This window comes from Micromys minutus, assembly GCF_963924665.1.
Source record: "Micromys minutus genome assembly, chromosome: 25".
NCBI lineage: Eukaryota > Metazoa > Chordata > Mammalia > Rodentia > Muridae > Micromys > Micromys minutus.
In genome coordinates, this window is record NC_137960.1 from 1,870,943 (window position 1) to 1,894,746 (window position 23,804).

At 47.6% G+C, this 23,804-nt stretch overlaps 1 protein-coding gene and 2 pseudogenes across 4 annotated transcripts; 1 reads left to right on the plus strand and 2 right to left on the minus strand.

The window, feature by feature from the left end:
- Positions 1 to 1,202: 1,202 nt before the first annotated feature.
- Positions 1,203 to 17,931, minus strand: LOC308437025 (H-2 class I histocompatibility antigen, L-D alpha chain-like; the record flags this gene model as incomplete). Of its 2 annotated transcripts, XM_080938069.1 has the most annotated exons (8): positions 14,222 to 14,289; positions 14,425 to 14,472; positions 14,673 to 14,705; positions 14,883 to 14,999; positions 15,127 to 15,402; positions 16,931 to 17,206; positions 17,389 to 17,714; positions 17,855 to 17,922. In XM_080938069.1, 8 exons carry the CDS (start codon positions 17,920 to 17,922, stop codon positions 14,285 to 14,287), a joined length of 1,149 nt encoding a protein of 382 aa, XP_080794195.1. The 2 variants fall into 2 exon arrangements, with proteins under 2 accessions (XP_080794196.1, XP_080794195.1); XM_080938070.1 differs by lacking the exons at positions 14,222 to 14,289; positions 14,425 to 14,472; positions 14,883 to 14,999 and adding an exon at positions 1,203 to 1,267 and having other exon boundaries at positions 17,389 to 17,658; positions 17,859 to 17,931.
- LOC308436681 (ornithine decarboxylase-like) lies at positions 2,247 to 6,294 on the minus strand (annotated as a pseudogene). The gene is made up of 2 exons: positions 6,277 to 6,294; positions 2,247 to 3,240 (listed from the first exon to the last, which is right to left on the minus strand). The product of its transcript is annotated as an ornithine decarboxylase-like (transcript).
- LOC308437054 (cytochrome c oxidase subunit 5A, mitochondrial-like) lies at positions 12,851 to 13,406 on the plus strand (annotated as a pseudogene). The gene has a single exon. The product of its transcript is annotated as a cytochrome c oxidase subunit 5A, mitochondrial-like (transcript).
- Positions 17,932 to 23,804: the final 5,873 nt, after the last annotated feature.

Here is a 23,804-nt window from a genome sequence, read left to right on the forward strand (position 1 = left end):
TCATTCAACATGAAGCCATCATGGTTTCTTTTTATTTTTATTGCACTGATTTAATAGTTATGTGTAGGGATGTGCGTGATGCCTGTGTGAGGCTCAGAGGAGAACTTACAGGAGTCAGGTCTCTCCATTCACCATGTGGCTTCCATGAATCAAACTCAGGGAGCCAAGCTTGGTGGCAAGAACGTTTACACCCTGAGCCATATTGATGGTCACCCTGGAGACAATTGGGTTTGGATGTTTTCTTTGGAAAGTTCCTTCATTCCTGGACTTGGCACAGACAAGGGCTGCCCACCATGACATTAGAAAAAGCATTTACTGGTCAGATAGGTGCCAGCATTGCCTTGGGTGACTCTGGAGAACCAAGAATCCTGCCCAGGTTCCGCCTGTGGCACTGTCAGCCAGCTGCTGCCTGTGCGAGGCCAAAGCTTTTAAATTCAGACTCCATTTTCAGAGAACTGAACTCAGGCAAACTAACAGGTTCCAAGCATTAGTTCCCAGGTTATCTCCTAACAAAACCTGAACATAGCTCCACTCTCTGGGCTAACCCCAAACAGGACCTGTATCTCCAAGTTACACCCCCAGCAAACCTGCACCCCCAGGTTACAAGCCCACCCCTGCCAAACGACCACCAATGCAGAGGGAAGTAGAAATTAAGGTTATGATATGACTTCCAGCACCATCCAATTATGTTAAAGGCTGAAAAAAACTTCCAATTAGATGCTTGCACACTTACCCCCCACAAGCTGCTGACTATAAAGTCTTGCCCAATACATATTCCGGATCCTCATCACTAAAACAGCCTTGCTTTGCCGTGGTGCACTGATGGGCCCGAGGCAGATCAAATAGAAAGGCTCTACAGTGACTACATCAGACCAGCTTCTTTCTGGTTTGTAGGATCATTAACATTTCCTCGCTGAGCTGCAGGATTTTTCATTAGTTGATGCCTCCTGTGTCTTTATTATTTTAAATATGAGATGATTTAAATGGTACAGGCCTATGAGCAGGACTTTGCTCTCCTGTAATACAGAGCCATCCACAATGCAAAGCAACACTGAAAAAAAAAGCAGAAATCTCCACACACACCAAAAAAAATCTATTCTCTATCCATTAATTTAACAATCAATCAACCCTCAAGCCAAAGATGTTAACAATCACGTTCACATTCAGAGTTTTGTTCTGGGTGTGAAGTGACGAGCTGCAGCTCAGGGTAGCATGGAGCTCAAAGGATACAGATGTCCCCAGTGTTTTGCTGGACCAGGAAGGTTGGCTGAGGAAGGGAACACAGGCAGTGCAGGGACAGGGTCCTGTTGGGCAGGGCAGTCTAGGCTCCATATTTCTTCACACTGAGCCCATAGGCTCACAGGGAACATCAGACAAGGTTGTCTAAGAAAACTGAGGGCTCTGGATGTCACAGGAGAGACCTAAACACACCGTCTGTCACTCAGTCCCCTGCAGGCAGCTGTCTTTATGCTAGAGAAAAAGAGTCACGAACCATCAGTGTGAAGTCAGCATCCCAACAACCCACCACTCACAGGGGATTCTGGGAGTTCCTGAAACCCAATCATGTCCACATTGCCCCTCCCTATTCGGTCCCACAGTGTCACCTTTACAATCTGGAAGAGACAGGTCAGAGCTCTGGGGCCTGTCCCTGCCTAGGTTAAAACAAAATAATGTGTATGTGTTTATGTATGTGTATATGTATGTATATATGTATATGTATATGTATGTGTATATGTATATGACGTATATATGTATATTTATGTATTCATATCACAGTGCAACCCAGGCCCCTGAGATTTCTCTGGAGGAGCCTTTGTGGGTTCCCAGAGCTCCCAACATCTCCAGCTTCACTCCAATGGCCTCAGGACAACCTCACCCCCACACTAACTAGAGCTGGGGTGTAGTCTCCTCTTCCACCGGTGAGAAGAAAAGCTGTGAGAGTTCAAGGAAGATCTTGACACAAGCAAGTTTCAAGAACTGACATCAAACCCAGGGCCCAGCACCTCAGGGTGACTTCACCCTCAGATCTGGGGTGATGGGTCACATGGGCCTTTGTGGGATCTGTGTGGAAGATTCAAGAATTCACATCGTTAATAAGATCAACTGAGATCTACATAAGACACAGTTAAATCAATGATGACACTGAATTGTGTGTCTCACACTTCAACTGTCATCGCACTAGTGACTTGCAGGTAGAGCTGGTCCCCTCAGCACAGAACTGCACATTTTCCTGAGAGACTCAGAAACTAAGAGAGAATCCACAGGAGCCAGTGGATCAACATGGCCGTCCTCATGTGATGCTCTATAGCATGAGACAGGGAGCCCAAATGGAAGATGGAATGGAAAATAAATAATATGTTTGACTCCACATGTGCAGGATAATAGAGAATGCAGTTAAACGGTCCACACGCTCCGTCATTCACACGAAGGTTTGCTCGTTTCCCTCATCTTCATCAGAGCCGGGCCGCTCCTTCTATAATTTTTGTTAGTTTCTTTGTTCTTTGTTTTTGGCAATGATGTTCACCACAAGTGTGACAGCTGATGTGACATGGTATCCCCCTGGCTCAGCTCTGATCCTCACTCCAGAGTCTGGTGGGAAGAACTTGTCCAGAGCTGGGTGATCACTCTGGTGATCTCGTCAAATGTAAGCTTTGTATCTTCAGGTCCAGGAGAGCCGCCACCAATATCAAGCAGAGACCTGCTGAAACCAGCTTCTGTTCCCATGTCAGAGGCACAGCTGGCATCCGACACTGTCTGCAGGAAGGTCGCAGGGTCAGCACATCCACTGCCCACATGGACGCTGACAGAAATGACGTCAATATTTAGCTCTTCTGCCTGTTCCAAGAGCAGCCTGCTGGTGTTGAGTGTGACACCAAACTGAACACTGAGGTGACAAATGGCTTTGGAGTCTCAGTGTCAATCCCCAAAACCACCTTTGCCTTTGGGTGATCTGTCGACTTTCATCAGTTCAACTTCACTGTCAAAAGTCATCACTGGGACTCTATTACTGGCAGCAAACTTGATCTGAGACACTTGTTACAAGGGTTTGCATAGAGAATCCTCTCTGGAGGCACCCAGTCCCCTGCACCAACTGTACGTCAGTCTGGTTTGCTCAGTCCCAATGGCAGCCAGGGTGCTCACTATGGCTCTGCTGTCATTACACATGACTGTGTGAAAGGGAGTAACTCGGGGAAGAGCTTTCAGCCACCTCAGATGCTTCTTCAGAATGTGTCCAGAGGCCTGCAAAATAGAGCATTCTTATGGTCAGAGGAAGATACTTCTGGATCCCAAACTGCAACAAACTTACAGAGCCATGGATGGTAACTTAGAAACCAGGATGTTTACATTGTGTGATGGTAGGGGAGAGACAAACAGTTTGTAGGAAGGAGAAATTGGGAATAGGGAAATCTCCATTTCTGTAATTTCTCCTAGTATTTGTAAAGATGCTGAATAATATCAGGATCAAGGGTGCCATTGGGTGGTTGTTCATATTATTTAATTCAGGTAAATTGAGGCCAATTTTGATTTACAGGTGAAGAAATTTATGGCTCCTCGGGTTTGGTTTCAGATGTACCGGGTGTATGTTTCTAAGAAACATCCATCACAAAGGAATGTGAGGGTTAGAAAGATTCTGCTCCCCAGGGGGACAAAGGGGAAGCAGGATGTCATGGCAGCCATGGGTGCCCCCAGAGTCAGGGACAACAAAACGAGGACCAAGCCATTCAGTGGGTCATCACACAACTCAGCAGCCAGCAGTGTAGCCGGGCTTAGCTTAGGAATCTCAGTGCCTGGTACCAGGACTTGTGTAGAAGCCAGAAGTAGAACAAGAACCGAGCTCTCATAGAGGATCTTGTCCAGAGGAAAGGGGTGAGAATGGAGTGTCAAATGCAGTGAGGGCCTAGAGATATTTAAGGTTACAGTTGCAAGTTACAGTCAGCTCCAAAGTGAGAGTGGTCGGAGAGGGCAGGAAGGGTCACAGTTCCACTAGGGCCTAGGGAAAAAAACCACAAGGGCCCAGAGGAGCTGTGGGATCTCAGCTCTGAAGGGAAGGTGGGCAAAGGGCCGTTAGGAGCGCCACGGCCATAGGACCCCCTTTCGGGGACCCCCACTCAAGTCTCAGGACATGGGGTTACCCAATGAAATTCGAGAGACTTTTTGCTACAAAAGCTCGAGGTAGTTTAATGATGGAGCTCCGGGTCGATACATATCTCACTCAGGAGACAGAGGCATAGACCCTGAACTCAATTAGGGGAACATATTTATAGGGAAAATTACATAAGCAGTTAGCAACAAGCACATAATAATTTCATTGGTTCATTCAAATTGGCACTCTCTGTCTAATTTTGGATATGATTCAACTCTAGATCACTCTGTTTTGGGGCACACTGACCTACATACTAGTTTTTCTTAGGACTGCAGAGTCAGATCTTACCAAGACCAGGTGGTCTGCGGTTTTTGTTCTCAGCCTTGAGACATATTTGTTCTCAAGGCAGGGTTTGTGGGGGCTAACTTGAAACTTTAACTCTTTCAGGCCCAGGAGACATAAGAGCAGAATAGCAGTTGCAATGGCAGGAGAATGGGGTCAGGTGATAAGGGGCAGATGTGGCCTTAAAGACTGTGGCTGAAGATTCCTCCACCTCAGAGAGAACCAGAGGGGGGCTGGACACTCAACAGTCACTTCCTCAGAGTCAGGAAGCATTTACACTGACCAGAAGACTTAGGCTTTAAACTTTCAAAAACCACTTTTAATAAGGGTTCCTAAATGCTTTAACTGCTAGACAATCACCCATCAAGGTAGTCGAGAAGACAATTTATTAGGACACAGGGGAAACAGCCCTGTTTAAAATAATTCTTGGTTGCAAATCCAATCTATGTTCAGTTCACACAAATGAGTAGTGGCTGCTCAACCCACTCACAAACACCTTTCAAGAATTGGTGTCAGAAATACTTCCTTGGGAGACTCCAATGTTCAGTTTCCAGGACACCCACAGTCCAGTTCAGTGTTTTCAGGACAGCAAACAGGAACCAGCAGCAGTGGCATGACCCAGCAGAAACAGTCAGAATCTGCTGAGTCAGCATGACCCAGCAGAAACAGTCAGAATCTGACGAGTCAGCATGAGTCAACAGGGTGACCAGGACCAGTGGAAACACCAAGAGAAGCTCTCGCTGTGACTCTCTCAATGAGAAGAAAGATCAGGGAAGACAGAGACTGGAGATAACCAAAGTGTTGCAAAGCTCATTATGCAAGACCGCCATCAGTGTCACAGCGTCCTGTTACACTTCCTCCAAGAATCCCGTGTCCTCCCATAGCTCAGCAAACACTTGGTGAGTCTGTATCATCAAAACTCCATGTGAATCTGTATCAGGTGACATATCCAGAAAGTTCTACATCTCTCTGACTATTAGCCCAAATCCACAGAAGGAACAAGAAGCCTCCAGACACCAGCATTTCTTTCTATGAAGTCATGACAAACAATGACAAATAAGGAACGGCCAAGTGACAATGCCTGTGTCTTCCACCATCTGTTGGGTCTCATTTATATTCCTTCTTAATTAACATCACGGTCCTTTCACATGCCTGCTTTACCCAAACATCCTTTCACCCTTGTGTCTGCTTCAGTGAAACATCCTTCAGGTGTCTGCTTTAGGAACACATCCTCTCACCTGTGTGCCCCAGCAAACCCTCATTTGACATAACTAACTCCCCAGAGAAAGCAGAGACTTGCACTTCATGAAGAGAAAGCTTTCCTAACTGTCACTAATGGATGAAATTGTAAGCAATCAGTGAGACAGAAGGTGACTCCTGCTGGCCGACTGGAGATGAGGGAGAGGTTCATAGTTGGGCTCAGACCTCAGGACTAGGGGAGCACATGCAGCAGAGAGCCTAAAAGAGTCACTGCACCAGAATGTGTTTCTGCTCACATAGTAGGGTATCCTAGATTCAAGCCCAGGATCACACAGCTCTGAGGGAGAAGGTATTCCAGTGGAAGGGCACCTGAGACACAGGACCTCAGGAACCACATGGCCCTGAGGGGAAGCCTCCATGGGTGAGGGTGGGAAGTTCTTCCCAGCTGGCACCTGACTTTCTGAGGTGACATGAAGTTGAAACTTTTGGTTTCTTTAGAAAGTCACTTTTGTTGCAGTGTGTTTTGTTGTGGCAAACATGTGTAGGAACGTTTGCCTGCAGCAGACACAGTTGAAAGGATGTTCTGCTAAAGCGAGCACGTTAAAGATCACGTGATGAAGGATCTTTACACAGGTGTTGGTTCAACTTACATTTCTGTGAAGCTCCATTTGTTGGGGTTCTATAGAGAGACACGCACCAGGAAACTTCTTGTGGTGAGCTGGCAGATCTTTGCTGCCTCAGTGGACTCAGGCTGATTGGCAGGTTGGCATCAATCTGGGAATGATACAGAATTACATGGAGCTATTCTAAGACTGACTCACACATGCTGAAGAAAGACACAGGTAAGACTTGTGATGTTTAGAGGGAGTGTGAACAGGACCCAATGACACTGACAGGAGGCTTGGCTTGTTGCATAGTTCATTTGGGATGCTTCTTGGTCTTGCATTTTCACTGATCATTGAGAGAGGCATGGCAAAGAACTTCAGTGTCTGCTGGTCCCAATCCCTCCTGCTGACTCATGCCAATTGGGCAGAGGCTGGGCTGTTACTGCAAGTTTGTGCCACAGTTGCTGCTGTCCCAACACCAATGACCTGGAGTGCTGGTGTATCCATGAAGGCACTGGGAGTGGATCGAGCTGCTGCAGCTGACCACTTCAAACAATAGGATTTGCTCCAAAGAACAATTTCTGTACAGGTCCACTTCCCCAGTAGCCTCATAAACTTTCTTTTCCACTACCCCTGGTGGGTTGTGGCCCAGAAGGGTGGTTAAAGCATTAAGAACCTGATTTAAAAGTAATGCTGAGAAAAATATAACATTACAGTGCCATCTCTGTGGAGCTGCTAAGCAGGTTGGAGAGAATGGGCTGCCACTGTGGACAGCTCCTCTGGGACAGGTCCTGAGGTGGCTTTTCATCAAGGCTGAGGCAGGAAAGGCGCCCCATGGTGAATAGATCCTCATTACATGGCTAGGCTCAGGTGGGAAAGGTGATGTCTAACCATGGACAGTTCTCATGATGGCTGCAGGCTGAGATGTTATGGCCCCACCATTTTGACACCAGTTTAGACAGGTCCGGGGGGCGGGTCATCTCATGGTCTGCTGGGGCAGGAAGGAGACCCTCGCTGAAGCTTGGATGGGCTGCAGCTCACAGCATAGGGACACCAGAACTAAGTACTGTTTGGAAATAAAACACAAATTTTATAAGTGCTGCCCAGAATCTGGCAAAGCAGAATGGGAAGTTTCAATTCAAGTACCTTAGAGCAAAATAAGGCAGGCAGAGGAGGGCCGGATACTTTGTTTCAAAAAGCCAAACACTAGTTTGTAGAGGCTTCTCTTTGGCCATGCCCCATAAGGATTTTGGCAAGAGTTTCCCTTTCCCCCTCATATCAGATACTTTGTTTATAAAAACAATGAAGGACTTGACTGAGCAACAGGAAAAAAATACGGAAGAAATGGAGAAGCTTGTGAATCAAAACATGGAGGAAAAAGGAAAAGAAGTGAGTTCCTTGTTCTTCTTTCTGAAAAAGTACAAGAGTTGGTTGTGCAGGTAGAAAAATTAGAGTAGAGGTAGACAAGTTTGACAAATATCAAATACAAGAAAATGGAGAACAAAATAGGTTCATTCCCAGTGACTGAACCAGACAGAGGGAGTTTCCCTGGGTAGAAAGAGGGGAAGGAACTGGGTCAGAGGGCAGTCACATCAATGTGAAACACAGGAGGAAGGTCGGATGAGACAGCCATGTTCAGGAGACAGAGATAAACCCACAGCACCTTTTGAAGACAGGCTGTCCTGGGTCACAGAATCACCAACAGCATTCCAAGTAGTGGCACAGCTTATGCCCACTAATGGAGAGGATCCACAGGGTTCTGACAGCATAGGATGGGGTGCTATAGAAATGATGGATGTAAGGCATTTGGAAGAGGCAATGGTGTCTTATGGGATGCACTCGCCCTATGTGAAACAAAGTAAAAAATTAGACTCCTCATAATAGAATTGTTTCCCAGGAATGAGGAGGGTTGGTAACAGCTGATCTCCAGGCTGGTCCTCAATTGCAAAGCTTGCCATGACAGAAGAAGCCAGGGATTTGGAACAGCACAGAGGGAGGGGAAGGAACACAGCACAGGTCGGTTGATAGGTGCTACATGCTGCTCTACAAGATCAGGTTTGATCTGAAGATACACTCTTAGAACAAGGTTGTTTAGCAGCTTTAAGAGGTAGGAACAAAGTTTAGGAACCTCAAAAGAAGCCCACATCACTTAGAGAACTTAAGCAAGTCTCAGGAGAAGTCTTTGTTGAATTTAGTTTTTGTTGTTTTGCAAAGATTAATTTCAGCTGTGAACAAGGATTTGTCAGACTCTGATGCAAAACAAGTGCTAATTGAGACCCTGGCATTTGAAAATGCCAATGTGGAATGTAGAATGTTGTCAGGCCATTAAAGTTGAGGACAGCACTATGGAACCGTGGACCACAGAGAAGACCAGTATTGGCTTTAGCATCTGTAATGCCACAATAATTGAGCAGTTCATATCTAAAGAGTTTAGATTTCAAAATCTGTGGTGCTTTAACTGTGGAAGACATACTAAAAAAAAAACTGTGAAAAAGATGGTAAAGTTCTCAGATCTCAAAATGTCCCCAGCTTTAACTGTGGGAAGTGTGCTCATCTGAAACAAAATTGTGACGAAGGCATCTCTAAGTGCAATGGATTTTCTGAATATAAACCAGAAAGAAGGCCTAGGCTTCCAGGGGTGAGCAGGCACTGTGAGAAGGGCTGCCACTGGACCAATGAGTGTAGGTCCAAGAGAGATATCCAAGACAATTTCTTGCCAACAGAAAAAAAAATGGGACCAACTTGAGACCTTATAGCAAAAAGTATGAGCTGTTTGCCTCAGGTCAGCTAAGTTATAAGAAACAAGCAGAAAAGCCTCAACTAAGGAAAGCTTGTCTTCATACTACATACATATAATAATGCTCAACCTGTAAAATGGTACCAGTGGAAAATTCTTCACGGGGAATGTCAAACACTCCAACACCGTGTCAGTATTTAATGCAACAACTACTAGAAATACTTTGTAGGCAGTTTCTTCAATTTGTTATTTACCACTACACGGATGATATGTTGGTGGCTGATTCAGATGCAGATACTTTAGGAAAAATATTTGTTGAAAAACTAAAAGAAATTTGCCTTGTTGAGGTTTGCAGATTGCTTCTGAAGAAACATTACAGATAGGATATTCTGTTCACCATTTGCATTATAAATTAAGCCAAAAAATTCAACCCCAGAGGATACACATTGGAAAGTATCCATTGTAAAATCTCAATGAGGTTCGTAACTTAATGGGAGGTTGTCTGTGTCTCCTCAATCTAGCTTTTCTGTTTCAGTTCTGCTTTCCTTTTGGTTTGTGCTTGCAGGCTTCAGAGAGCCACAGTATGGGGGAGGGGAGTGGGCGGGGACGGCCTGGAGGACGCTCCAGCCTCTCAGGCTCCAGTTCTGGCATGAGCTAGTGGAGCCACCAGGTAACTCTGGATCTAACAGCAACAACTACAGTAAAAGAAGCTAACGCTCCGATGTGGGGGCTGTGCAGGGGATTCCCGCTTCCTTAGTGTGGCCCTACTTCAGTGTGACCCAGACAGCTTCAGGACACGTTAAGCCGGCCAGCAGTTCCTGGACTCTGCAGTCTGCAGTCTGGAGAGACATTGGACACAGCCCAGTCTGTCCTCACGACCCCTGAGAGCCGCGATACCGCTGAAGGCCGCCAGGGGGAAGCAGGACACAGGAGTAGGAGCCGGTCAGGATCAGGATCACCTAAGGGGCTGTGAGCTTTGAATGCTGGGGAAGGCAGGGAGTTTCTCCTCTGCACTCTTCATACCTAAGCAGCCAGGGATTTTCCCTTCAGCCTTAGATCCTCTGTTCTGCGGTTTTCATGGGTCCTTCTGATCTTCGGGCTGAAATACAACTTGTGATTGAGATTACACCTCAGGCTTCTTCCCAGTTTGTTAACCACACCACACTCTCCAGTCACTGTGACATAGACACACACACACACACACACACACACACAAACACACACACACCAACAATGTGATCCCGGCACTTGGCATGCTGAGGTGAGGCAGGAGGATAAGAACTCAAGGTCGGGACTGGAGAGATGACTCAGAGGAGGAGAGCACTAACTGCTCTTCCTTAGGTCCTGAGTTGAATTCTCAGAGATCATGTGGTGGCACAAAACCATCTATAATGAGATCTTGCGCCCTCTACTGGCGGCAACAACATATGCAGTCAGAACAATGTATGTAATAAATAAATCTTTAAAAAAAGAATTCAAGGTCAACCTGAGCTACAAGACATAACAACACAAACAGCATAAGTGAACGAACACAAAGTCCTCATAGAGGAAAAACATCCCCTCATAAGACAGTTTCCATGAAAATATCACACGACTCAACTGAGTCTCAAAAAAAAAAAAAAAAAAAAAAAAAAAACCCAGAATTTTCCATTTCAGGCCAGATTTCGTCCTCTGATCAGCTGGCTGCATGGCCAAAGTGTTTCTGACTCCCTCTGCCCCAACACACACCACACATCTGGGGAGTGCCCTCCTTCACACACTGTACACATACAGAAATAGTTCAAATACTTAACATGTAAAATAATTTAAAATTTTGTGATTATCCTCTCACAGGTTGCTCTTCAATCCTTCCGGAAGCTTCTCATCACAATGTGGGTTTTTGACACAGGAAATTTCACTCTCTGGAAAGTCTGGAGGCAAATTGGACACAACTTACATGTATGTGTTTCTGTGTCCTTCAACATGGAACCATCATGGTTCCTTTTTATTTTTATTGCACTGATTTAATAATTATGTGCACTGATGTGTGTGATGCCCGTGTGAGGCTCAGAGGAGAACTTACGGGAGTCAGGTCTCTCCATTCACCATGTGGCTTCCGTGAATCAAACTCAGGGAATTGAAATTGTTGGCAAAAACGTTTACACTCTGAGCCATCTTGATGGCCACCCTGGAGACAATTGGGTTTGAATGTTTTCTTTGGAAAGTTCCTTCATTCCTGGACTTGGAACAGACAAGGGGTGCCGACCATGACATTTGAAAAAGGATTTACTAGTCAGAATGGTGCCTGAATTGCCTTGGGTGACTCTGGAGAACCAAGCCTTCTGCCCAGGTCCCACCTATGGCAGTGTCAGCCAGCTGCTGCCTGTGAGAGGCCAAATCTTTTAAATTCAGACTCCATTCCAGAGAACTGATTTCAGGCCAACTAACAGGTTCCAAGTATTAGTTCCCAGGTTTTCTCCTAACAAATCCTGAGAATAGCTCCAGTCTCTAGGCTAACCCACAACAGGACCTGCATCTCCAAGTTACACCCATGACAAACATGTGCCCCAAGGTTACAAGCCCACCCCTGCCTAATGACCTCCAGTGCAGAGGGAAACAGAAATTATGTTTATGATATGACACCCTGCACCAGTCAATTATGTTAAAGGCCGTAGCAACTTTTTAAATAAGATGCTTGCACACTCTACCCCTCAACTGCTGCTTACGATAAATCCTTCCCTGATACATATTTAGGAATCCTCATTGCTAAAACAGACCTGTGTGACTGTGGTGCATTAATGGGCCCCAGCTAACTCAAATAAAAACACCCTACTGAGATCACATCAGATCAGCTCCTGACTGGGTTTGGGGGATCACTAACATTTCCCTGGCACTACACCTGGAAGATCCCATGTTTGCACTGCGAGCTTGGGGTTCACTGTATTAGTTACTGTGCTCCTTTGAATAAGATGATCCCCGAATTCTTGGTCATTTGAATACTTAGTTCCCAGTCGGCCCTGTTTGGGCAAGCTTAGGTTGTGTGGCCTTGCTGGAGGAAGTGTGTCACTGGGGACATGGTTGGAGGTGTGAGCTCTCAGCTGTTGCTCCTGTCATGCCCGGTGTCTGCTGTCATTATGCTGATGAACTCTTAACTCTTTGGGACCCTAATCCCCAGATGAACCTTCTATAAGTTTTCTTGGACATGTGTTTTATCACAGCAACAGAAAAGTAACCAATACAGTTCTATTTTCATCACTGTGGCTCAATATCTGACGAGACACAGCTCAGGGACAAAGGGCTTATCCTGGCTCACTGTGGTCTCTAATGCTAAATCCCTCAAAGTGGCGGCAGGCCCTTCCTTCCTGCTCCAGCCTATGGACCACTTCAGTAAAATGTCCCACAGGATCTTTCCAAAATGGGGCTCCCGTTAAAATAGCAACTCCATGACATCTCCTCAGCCTTCAGACATCCCAGGAGCTGTCCATGGTGGGAAACTTCTTTCGTGCTTCTGCCTGCTGCCTTGGTGAAACACCTCAGGAGCTGTCCACAGTGGTGACACCTCTCCAGTCCCCTCCAGTCCTCACAGAAATGGAACCTCAGCAAAAGCCAGCTACATCTGGAAAAGATGACCCACTCTAATCCATGGGCCCAATGCCAGGGGAAAGGAGGTGAAAAAGCCACCAATCCCTGAACAGAAAAATCCCATACCAGTGTCATGGCTCAGCCTGCCTAGGGTGTATAGTCGGAGCTAGACTTCTTTATAAAGAATTGAACCTTGGACAGAGCTCTCTCTCTCTCTCTCTCTCTCTCTCTCTCTCTCTCTCTCTCTCTCTCTCCTCTGCTTTAAAGAGACTCTATAACCGGCTTCTTTTCGGCCCCAACCAGTGCGCTGCTGTTGCTGTCATGCTCTCTGCTGCCCTCCGTCGCTGTACCCTTCCTGCAGCCACCCGAGGCCTCCAGCACCCGGTCTCGGGTCCCAGCCCTGCCGCTGCTGTCTCTTCCATTCGCTGCTATTCTCATGGGTCACACGAGACAGATGAGGAGTTTGATGCTCGCTGGGTGACATACTTCAACAAGCCAGACATTGATCCCTGGGAATTTGTAAAGGGATGAATACACTTGTTGGCTATGATCTGGTTCCTGATCCCAAAATCATTGATGCTGCCTTGTGGGCATGTAGACGGTTAAATGATTTTGCTAGTGCTGTTCCCATCTTGGAGGTTGTTAAAAACAAAGCAGGACCTCATAAGGAAATCTACCCCTATATCATCCAGGAACTTAGACCAACTTTAAATGAATTGGGAATCTCCACTCCAGAGGAACTGGGCCTTGACAAAGTGTAAACTCCCTTTGATGGGCTTCCCAAGGACTTAACTGCTATTGCTACTTGATTGAAAGAGTTGCCTGGAAATGTTTTATTTGAACAAATTTTCCTTTGAGTATTAAAACATGTAATAGTAACTTGGACATTAATAAAGGGAAATGAGTTTGACCTGAAAAAAAAAAAAAGAGAGACTCTATAGAAGAAGCTCCAGGTAAGTGATGGGATTTCCTCTCAGCCCTTGCAGGAACCACAGAGAAGCATCTGACAGGACACAGGTACAACAGAAATCTAGGAGAGAGAGCTGAGGAGCCATCTTAGATTTAGAGGAGGTCAAGAGAAACTCAGCCGAGCTCAGAAGACTGACCCAGAGAAAGGATTACCAAAGAGATGGCAGTTGAGTTGTAGCTTCAGGCTTATGAATAGATATCTCAGATAGAGTTAAGGAAATAACGTTTCCTCGCTGAGCTGCAGATTTTTCCTCAGTTTATGACCCTGTGTCTTTATTCCTTTAAATATGAGATGTTTTAAATGTTTACAGGCGTATGAGCAGGATGTTGCTCTCCTGTAATACAGAGCCATCCACAATGCAGAGCAACATCACTGAAAAAAAGCAGAAATCACCACACACACCAAAAAAAAAATCTATTCTCAATCCATTAATTTAACAATCAATCAACCCTCAAACCAAAGATGTTAACAATCACGTTCACATTCAGAGTTTTCTTCTGGGTGTGAAGTGAGGAGCTGCAGCTCAGGGCAGCATGGAGCTCACAGGATACAGATGTCCCCAGTGTTTGGAGGACCAGGAAGGTTGGCTGAGGAAGGGAACACAGGCGGTGCAGGGACAGGGTCCTGTTGGGCAGGGCAGACTAGGCTCCATATTTCTTCACACTGAGCCCATAGGCTCACAGGGAACATCAGACAAGGTTGTCTAAGAAAACTGAGGGCTCTGGATGTCACAGGAGAGACCTGAACACACCATCTGTCACTCAATCCCCTGCAGGCAGCTGTCTTCATGCTAGAGAAAGAGAGTCACAAACCATCAGTGTGAAGTCAGCATCCCAACAACCCACCACTCACAGGGGATTCTGGGAGTCCCTGAAACCCAATCATGTCCACATTGCCCCTCCCCGTTCAGGTCCCACAGTGTCACCTTTACAATCTGGGAGAGACACGTCAGAGCTCTGGGGGCTGTCCCTGCCTAGGGTAAAACAAAACAAATGTATACATATATGTATGTGTCTATGAATGTGTATGTATCTGTGTATATGTATGTATTCCTAGCAAGGTGAAACTCAGGCCCCTGAAGATTTCTGTGGAGGAGTCTTTATGAATTCCCAAATTCCCAAAACCTCCAACCTTACTATGTTGGCCTCAGGACAATCTCACCCCCACACTCACCTGGGGCTGGAGTGTAGTCTCCTCCTTTCCCCCCTGTGAGAAGAAAAGCTGTGAGAGTTCAAGGAAGATCTTAACAGAAGGACGTTTCCAGAACTGACATCAGACCCACTTGGAGACAGTAGCGATGTGGGTGTGGCTGTGTTTCCCATAAATGAGCAGAGCACTGTTCTAAAGGAGGCTGAGATAAAACTCAGACCCTCTCTTTCCTACCTGTGTTTCTCCTCCTCCTCATCACAACAGCCACCACAGCTCCAATGGCGACCACAGCTCCAAGGACAACCAGAGCAGCAATGATCACCATGTTAGAGTCAGTGGATGGAGGAGGCTCTGGGAAGGACAGGTGCAGGAAAGGAAGGTGAGGGTCATGACCCCAGCTCTCAGCCCTGAGCACCTCAGGGTCTGCAGAAGGTTCTAGCTTTCCCTGACCCCAGCTCTGCACCCACGCCCTCCTTACCCCATCTCAGGGTGAGGGGCTGAGGCAGCCCCTCATGTTCCACATGACATGTGTATCTCTGTTCCTTCCCAGAAGGCACCACCACAGATGCCCACTTCTGGAAGGTTCCATCTCCTGAAGGCCTGGTCTCCACAAGCTCCATGTCCTGGGTCAGGTCCTCGCCATTCAACTGCCAGGTCAGGGTGATGTCAGCAGGGTAGAAGCCCAGGGCCCAGCACCTCAGGGTGACTTCACCCTCAGATCTGGGGTGATGAGTCACATGGGCCTTTGGGGGATCTGCGTGGAAGATTTAAGAAGTCACACAGTTAATAAGATCAACTGAGGTCCACACAAGACATATTTAAATCAGTGATGACACTGAATTGTGTGTCTCACACTTCAACTGTCATCACACTAGTGACCTGCAGGTAGAGTTGGTCCCTCAGCACAGAACTGCACATTTTCCTGAGGGACTCAGAAGCTAAGAGAGAATCCACAGGAGCCAGTGGATCAACATGGCCGTCCTCATGTGATGCTCTATAGCATGAGACAGGGAGCCCAAATGAAAGATGGAATAGAAAATAAATAATTTAATATATGTTTGAGTTCACATTAAAATTACAAATTAGGGCCATGTGCTACTGGAAGGCTGCCACCACAGAGTCTAACACTGTGGTCATCTTGCTGACCAGCATTAACTGTTGGTCTAAGTGATCAACATCAGGATGTGTGTAGCAGAAATGTGGTGAATTCTGACTATCAGAGAAAATGACTCCCAGATCCTGACTCTGGGGTGAGAAGGTACAGGTGTGTCACACAGGATCCCTGGTGTGTGCTTGGAACCCAGTGCAGCACTCACTGGAACACAGTGGGCTCACAGGGTGTGTGGATCTTCCCTCTCACTCCAGCCCTGGATTGTAGAAGACCCTGTCACTCAGAAAGTCCAATTCCTGATTCACTGTAGGGAGAACTGTGACTTGTGGGGGCAGAGGAAGAGCAGGAGGCTTCTGGATATTTAGTTTTGACAGGAAACAATCTAAGTTCACAAGAATCTCTCCTTTAATGAGAACCCTGATTTAACCTGTCTAATTATCCAGGTTAGCAGTTATCCCTGGCACATGGGAGACTGATACCAATGCTAATACAAGGGCGCAGAGAAACTGGATCAATGCAGTTCAGACAAAAACTGAGTAAACCCAAAATAAGACATTCAAAAAAAAAAAAAAAGTAAATAAAAAGGAAAGTAAAAAATAAGAGGAAAAAATTAAAAAAAAATTTTTTTTAATTCCACAATTTACATTATCACCGGTACCCCAAAGGGTTCATGTGACCATTCTCCACTGTACGGAGAGAAATGGGGCATGGAAGAAATGCAATCCCCAAAGACAGGGAAGGATCTGCAAGAATGTATTCTCTGGAAAGTTCTAGAAACTGGAGAAACCAGTCTTATGTAGTGCAGCCCATGTCTCCTATCAGAGAAAGGAGACTTCCGGTCCTGAGGTGTAACACACTCAGCAGGACAGGAGTCAGTGTCCACACACAGCTGTGGGGAGAGAAGCCAGCCTGGGAGAGGCCATGGCTGACAGCAGGGAGCCCTCACTGTTCTGTCAGGAAACTCTCTCCTTCCCCCTGAGACAGACTTGAACTCTGCAGGGAGAAGGCTGAGCCCTGGGAGTCAGTGCAGTCACTGAGAGGAGGGATCAGGAGACCCAGGGACACTCTTTCCCTCTGAGACAGGGGCATCACCCCAGCTGAGGGTTTCTTCTTCCCCAGGACTGAGCCCCAGCCCGAGGGCAGAGGGAGGAGCTGCCCGCGGCCCCAGCACCTGAGCGCAGCAGCGTCTCCTTCCCGAGCTCCAGGAATCTGCGGAGCCACTGCATGCACGCGCCCTCCAGGTAGGCCTTGTAATAATCTGCTTCACCAGTCTGTTCCCACTTGCGTCGGGTGATGAGCGCCGCCGTGTCCGCCGCCGTCCACGTTTTCAGGTCTCCGTTCAGGGCGATGTAATCGAGGCCGTCGTAGGCGAACTGATTATACCCGCGGAGGAAACGCTCTTCCGACCCCAACTCACAGCCAGTCATCCACTGGAGTGTGTGAGAACCTGTGGGACCCCGCGGTCAGCCCCGCCCACCCGCCCCGCCCCGCCCATCAACTTTGGTAAACCGAAAGGAAAACGGGTCCGGGTCAGTTCTGCTCTTGAACCTCGGACTTGGGACCCCGGACGTCTTTGTCCTGTGTGTTGGGACGTGGAGGGGTCGTGACCTCCGACCCGGGGTCACTCACCGCCCTCGCTCTGGTTGTAGTAGCCGAGCAGGGTCTTCAGGTTCCCTCGGAACCACTGCTCATTGCTCTTGGCTCTCTGAGTCTCCCGCTCCCAATACTCCGGCTCCACCTGCTCCATCCACCGCGCGCGCGGCTCGTATCTCGGATTCTCCGCGTCGCTGTCGAAGCGCACGAACTCCGTGTCGTCCACGTAGCCGACTTCCATGTACCGGGGCTCCCCGAGGCCGGGCCGGGACACGGCGGTTTCGAAATACCGCATCCAGTGTGAGCCTGGGGGCGTCGCGCGGTGAGACCCCGACCTCCTCCCGGGACCCCGGGCGGTGCGCGGGCCGAGAGGGGAGCAGGGCGCGGGGTCGGGACGCGGGTGGAGAAGGGCGGAGGGTCAGGTGGGCGACGTGGGGACGCGGCTTCCCCGGTGCCGCCCCCGCCCCTCCCCGCAGAGGCCGTTTCCCTCCCGACCCCGCACTCACCCGCGCGGGTCTGGGTTGGGGCCAGGGCGGCCGCCAGCAGCAGGAGCAGCGTGCGCGGCGCCATCGCCCACATCAGTGATCACCCGCGTCTGAGTCCCGTGGGCTGCGGGGAACTTTATAGTCAGTGCCCGTGGAGATCCTGATTGGTTTCCCGGGATCTCACCACCCAATAGGTATGAGAGGAGCCTTCGCATCATCAGTGTCCGGGCAGAAGGGCTTGACACCTGTTAGGAGCAGAAGTGAAACTGAGGAGATGGGGAATCCCCAGCCCTGAGCTTCCCTGCCCCTGACCTCACTGCCTGGTGACTGAGACTTTGCCTGAATCCTGTGCTGTGGTCAGAGCGCTGTTTGTCATGGTGTCTGTCTTTCTAATCCAGAAACTGTCAGACGACAGGAGAGACCCGCAGGCCAGACTCTGTCTGTCCTCTCCTCCACCCTTCCTCTTCCTTTTTCTCTTCAGAGTCAGACCCTGGAGTCTTCTAGAATAAAAACCACTTCCGGGTATACCATGGCTACACAAGCCCCACAAGGACCCCACAGAGACCAAGCTCTGTTCTCCTCAGAGGGCGGCTCACACTTCCAAGCTTGAGTGCAGGACCTCCATCTGTAAAGAGGAGACTTTGCCTCTTCCCCCAGGATCTGTCTTCTCACCCTTGGGCTTAGACCCAGACTCCTGTTTATTCACAGAAGAAGCTTCTGTAGCTCCAGATGGGTGTTTGATTTACAAGGATCTTCATTCCCGGTCCTGAGATTGTCTGTGTGGACTTGGGTCATTGTCTCTGCACAGTAGACCCCCTTGTCTTCTGGGAAGAGGATTTGGTATCAAAGGGAACATAAATTTTATGAATCCCCCCCCCCATTCTTCACAGTTTGTTCCAAGGTTCTCCACTGTTTATCCAAACATGGTTACCATCAGGAATGTAGGGTTGTGTACATCTGTCCTGTGGTATGTCCCATGCTCCGTTTTTTAACCTACCTGACCAATACGGACATCCTCCATAGGTATTAACGTTCCTAAGACATGGCTTGTCTGGTTGTCAAGGAAACAAGCAAAGGAATCAGCAGTGGCATTGGTGTACAGGGGTCATGATGGGTTTCTGACATCTGCTAGTGAGCAGTCTCCAGTCCTGAGTATCTGGTTCCTCCCAGGAGGCTTCCCTGACATTAAACAAGCATCAGGAGGGGTGCAGCTAGCCATGGAGGTCAGCAGGGTAACAACAGTCATGAGAATGGCGGAGAAGGAGTGTCTCGGGGGTTTAGGGGGAACAGCTACATCGAGCAGTTTTCAACAAAAGATCTGCAGGCAAATGATGACCAGTAAGAAATGGCCAGGTACCAATATCTGCTTCTTCCACCGTCTGATGGGTCACATTTATATTCCTTCTTAATTAACGTTGTGGGTCCTTTCACATGCTTGCTTTAGGAAAACATCCTCTCACCTGTGTCTGCTGTGGTGAAACATTCCTTCACGTGTCGGCTTTAGGAAGCACAGGCACCAGAAGAGCCTGTTCCAGTCACTGCACCAAAATGTAAGTGTTTCTACTCAGATGGAGAATGTCCCAGGAGTCAGAAGCCCAGGATCACACAGCTCTGAGGGAGAAGGTATCCCAGTGGAAGGGCACCAGAGACACAGGACCTCAGGAACCTCATAGCCCCAAGAGGAAGCCTCCATGGGTGACAATGGATAGCTCTTCCCAGATGTCACCAGCCTTTCTGAGGTGACATGAAGTTGAAACTTCAGGTTTCTTTAGAAAGTCACTTGTGTTCAATGGTGTTTTGTTGTGACAACATGTGAAGGAATGTTTTCCTGGAGCAAACACAGTGGAAGGATGTTCTGCTAAAGCAAGCCTGTGAAAGAACTTATGATCAAGGGTTATTTGATGAAGACACACAGGTATTGCCTCACCTTACATTGTTTTGTGGAACTCTGTTTGTTGGCCCTCCATAGAGAGACAAGCACCATTATCTACATGGGTGCTGTTGTCTCCTTGCTGCCTCTGTGGACTCAGGCTGAATGGCAGAGTGACATCAATCTGTGGGTGATACAGACTTGTGTGGAGTTTTACTAAGACAGACTCACATGCTGAGGCAGGGCACGTGGTGAGACAGGACCCGTGGAGACCTGTGATGTTTGCAGGGAGTATAAATAGGAAGCAGTGGACAGAGACGGGAGGCTGGGCTTGCTTGCATAGCTTGCTTTTCAATGCTTCTTGGTCTCCTGTCTTCACTGATTTTCACTTCCATGAGAGAGGCATGGCAAAGAACCTCTAGTGTGTCTGCTGGTCCTAATCCCTCTGCTGACTCATGCCGATTCAGCTGACCTGTTCCTGCTCCTGTCCCAACACCGATGACCTGGAGTGCAGGTGTATCCACGGAGTCATCGGGAGTGGATCAAGCTGCCGCTGCTCACCTGTGAACAGAACTGCTGAGTTCCTGACAACACAGATGGGATTTGCTGCAAAGAACAATTCCTAAACAGATCCACATGCCCCCTTTCCAGGCAGATGCCAAAAAAATCTGTTTCTCCTACAGCAAAAACATCCTCTCATAAGACAGTTTCCAGAAACCATCAGACGACTGAACAGGGTCCACAACGAATTCAGAAATATCCACTACAGGTCTGCTTCTCTGAGATTAGGTCCTCAGATCTAATTGGCTGCTTGGCCAAGTGCTTCTTGTAGTCCACCATGTCTTTCTCTAACAGGTAGTCTCTAATTCCATCTCTAGACAAAAGCTTTAGTACTGGCCTTTGAAATAACAGAAAACCCTTGTCTTCTGACTGGTTTTCAAACATTGGAAATATTGCTCGGTGACTAGAATTCCCAACTTGTACACCACAGGCCCTGGGTTCAAATTCTCAACACCTCCATAAAGTTGTCTTCTGGCTCCCTCTGCCCCGAACACATACCCCACAGCTGGGGAGTGCCCTTCTTCACACACTGTACACATACAGCGACAGTTTACACACACTACACATAAAATAGTTTAAAATCATGTGATTTTCCTTGCTCGGATTGCCCTTCAATCCTTCTGGAAGCTTCTCATCACAATGTGGGTTTTGGACACAGGAAAATTTGCACATTGGAAAGTCTGGAGGCAAATTGGACACAACTTACACATATGTGTTTCTATGTCCTTCAACATGAAGCCATCATGGTTTGTTTTTATTTTTATTACAACAATTTAATAATTATGTGTAAGGATGTGTGTGATGCTCGTGTGAGGCTCAGAGGAGAACTTATGGGAGTCAGGTCTCTCCATTCACCATGTAGCTTCTGTGGATCAAACTCAGGGAGCCAAGCATGGTGGCAAGAACGTTTACCCTCTGAGCCATCACAGTGGTCCCCTTGGAGAGGATGGATTTGAAGTTTCCTTTGGAAAGTTTCTTTATTCCTGTGCCAACCATGACATTAGTTAGCATTTTGGCCAGTTGGGTACAGGCATTGCCATGGGAGACTCTGGAGAACCAAGCCTTCCTGCCCAGGTTCCTCATGTGGCAGTGTCAGCCAGATGCTGCCTGTGAGAGGCCAAAGTTAAATTCAGACTCCATTTTACAGAACTGAACTCAGGCAAACTGACAGAAAGCTTCTGAGAATTAGTTCCAAAGTTACCTCTCAACAACTCCTGAGCATGACTCTCTAGGTTAAACCCAAACAGGACCTGTATTTCCAAATTACACCCCCCAACAAACCTGCACCCCAAGATTACAAGCCCACCTCTGTCTAATGACCACCAATGAAGACGGAAACAGAAATTAAGTTTATAATATGACCCCCAGCTCCAGTGAATTATGTTAAAGGCCCTAGCAACTTCCCAATTTGATGATTATGCACTTACCCCCCACTTGTTGCTTACTATACAACCTTCCCCGATACATATTTGGGCTCCTCATCTCTAAAACACTCCTGCATGACTACGGTGCATTGATGGGCCCGAGACAGATCAAATAAAAAGGCTCTACTGTGATCACATCAGATCAGCTCCTGTCTGGGTTTGGGGGATCACTAACATTTCCCTGGCACTACACCTGGAAGATCCCATGTTTGCACTGCGAGCTTGGGGGTCACTGTATTAGTTACTGTGCTCCTTTGAATAAGATGAACCCTGTATTCATGGTCATTTGAATACTTAGTTCCCAGTTGGCTCTGTTTGGGCAAGCTTAGGGTGTGTGGCCTTGCTGGAGGAAGTGTGTCACTGGGGACATGGTTGGAGGTGTGAGCTCTCAGCGTTGCTGATGTCATGCCTGGTGCCTGCTGTCATGATGCTGATGGACTCTTAACTCTTTGGGACCCTAATCCCCAGATGAACCTTCTATAAGTTATCTTGGACATGTGTTTAATCACAGCAATAGGAAAGTAACCAATACTGTTTCATTTTCCATTGCTGTAGCTTAATACCTGACAAGACACAGCTCAGGGAAAGTTTCTCCTTGGTCACTGTGGTCTCTAAAGCTAAAGACCTCAAAGTGGTGGCAGGCCCTTACTTCATGCTCCAGCCTAGAGGCCACCTCAGTAAAATGTGCCACAGGAGCTGTCCAAAATGGGGGCACCAGTTAAAATGGCGGCTCCATGATATCTCCTCAGCCTGCAGGCAAAACAGGAGCAGTCCATGGTGGGACACCTTCTTTCTGCTGCCCTGGAAACAGAAACACCTCAGGAGATGTCCACAGTGGTGACACCTCTCCAGTCCCCTCCAGTCCTCACAGAAAGGGCACCTCAGCAAAAGCCAGCTGCATCTGGAAGTTCTTCCCACTCTAATCCATAGCTCTGATGCCAGGAAAAAGGAGATGAAAAAAGCCACCAATCCCGGAACAAAAAAATCCCATACCAGTGTCATTGGTCAGCCTGCCAAGGGTGTATAGTCGGAGCTAGACTTCTTTATAAACATCTCTTTCTCTCTCTCTCTCTCTCTCTCTCTCTTTCTCTTCTCAGCCTTGAGAAGAATCTCTATGGAAGGAGCTCCAGGTAAGTGATAGCAGTTCCTCTCAGCCCTTGCAGGAACCACAGAGAAGCATAAAAGTTTCAGGGGTGGTACCCAAGTTACAGGAGAGAGAAGCATCTCTGTTTTTGAAGTGGAAACTTCTTGTTTCTTTGGAAAGTCTGTTGTGTCGATGAGGTTTTGCTGAAGCAGACACAGGATGTTGTGTCAAAGCAAACACGTGAAAGGGCAAATGATGTTTGAAGGAATATAAATAAAACCCAAGAGACAGTACACACGGTGCCTTAATATGGTTTATTGATCGCAGTTTCCTGTAATTCCATAGAGAAATGTAGCAAAAAGTTCTGGTGATGTTCTGGTGGCTTCTTGCTTCTCTGCGGTGGGCTGATGGGCAGACTCTGGATATGTCAGCTCATACAGACCCAAGTGGAGTTTGGCTGAGACAGTCTCACATGGTGTTTTGCAGAGACAAGGCTTGTGGAAGGCAAGACTCATGTGAGGACAGGTGACGTTTGGAGGGAGAATAAATAGGACACAGTGGGCAGCGATGGTGGCTTGCTTTGGTGGCTTTGTAACAGTGTGTGGGTCTTGAGTCTTCACCTTCACTGATTTTCATTGTATTGAGAGTCATGGCAGAGAACTTCTCCTGGTTTCCCTGCTGGTCCTGGTCATTCCTGCTGACTCATGCTGATTTGGTGAAGGCCTGGCTGTTTCTGCTGGGTTGTGTCACAGCTGCTGACTCATGGTTGCTATCCTGACACTACTGACGTGACTGCGGGTGTCCTGTCAATTGGAGACTGAAATCACCCCAAAAACCTACTTCTAAACAGCAAACAGCTGAGCCTCCTGACTTTTTCTGAACTCACCAGTGATTGCTTACCTGACCAATAGGGACATCCTCCATAGGTATTAACATTCCTAAGACATGGCGGGTTTGGTTGTCAAGGAAACAAGCAAAGGAATCAGCAGTGGCATTGGTGCACAGGGGTCATGATGGGTTTCTGACAT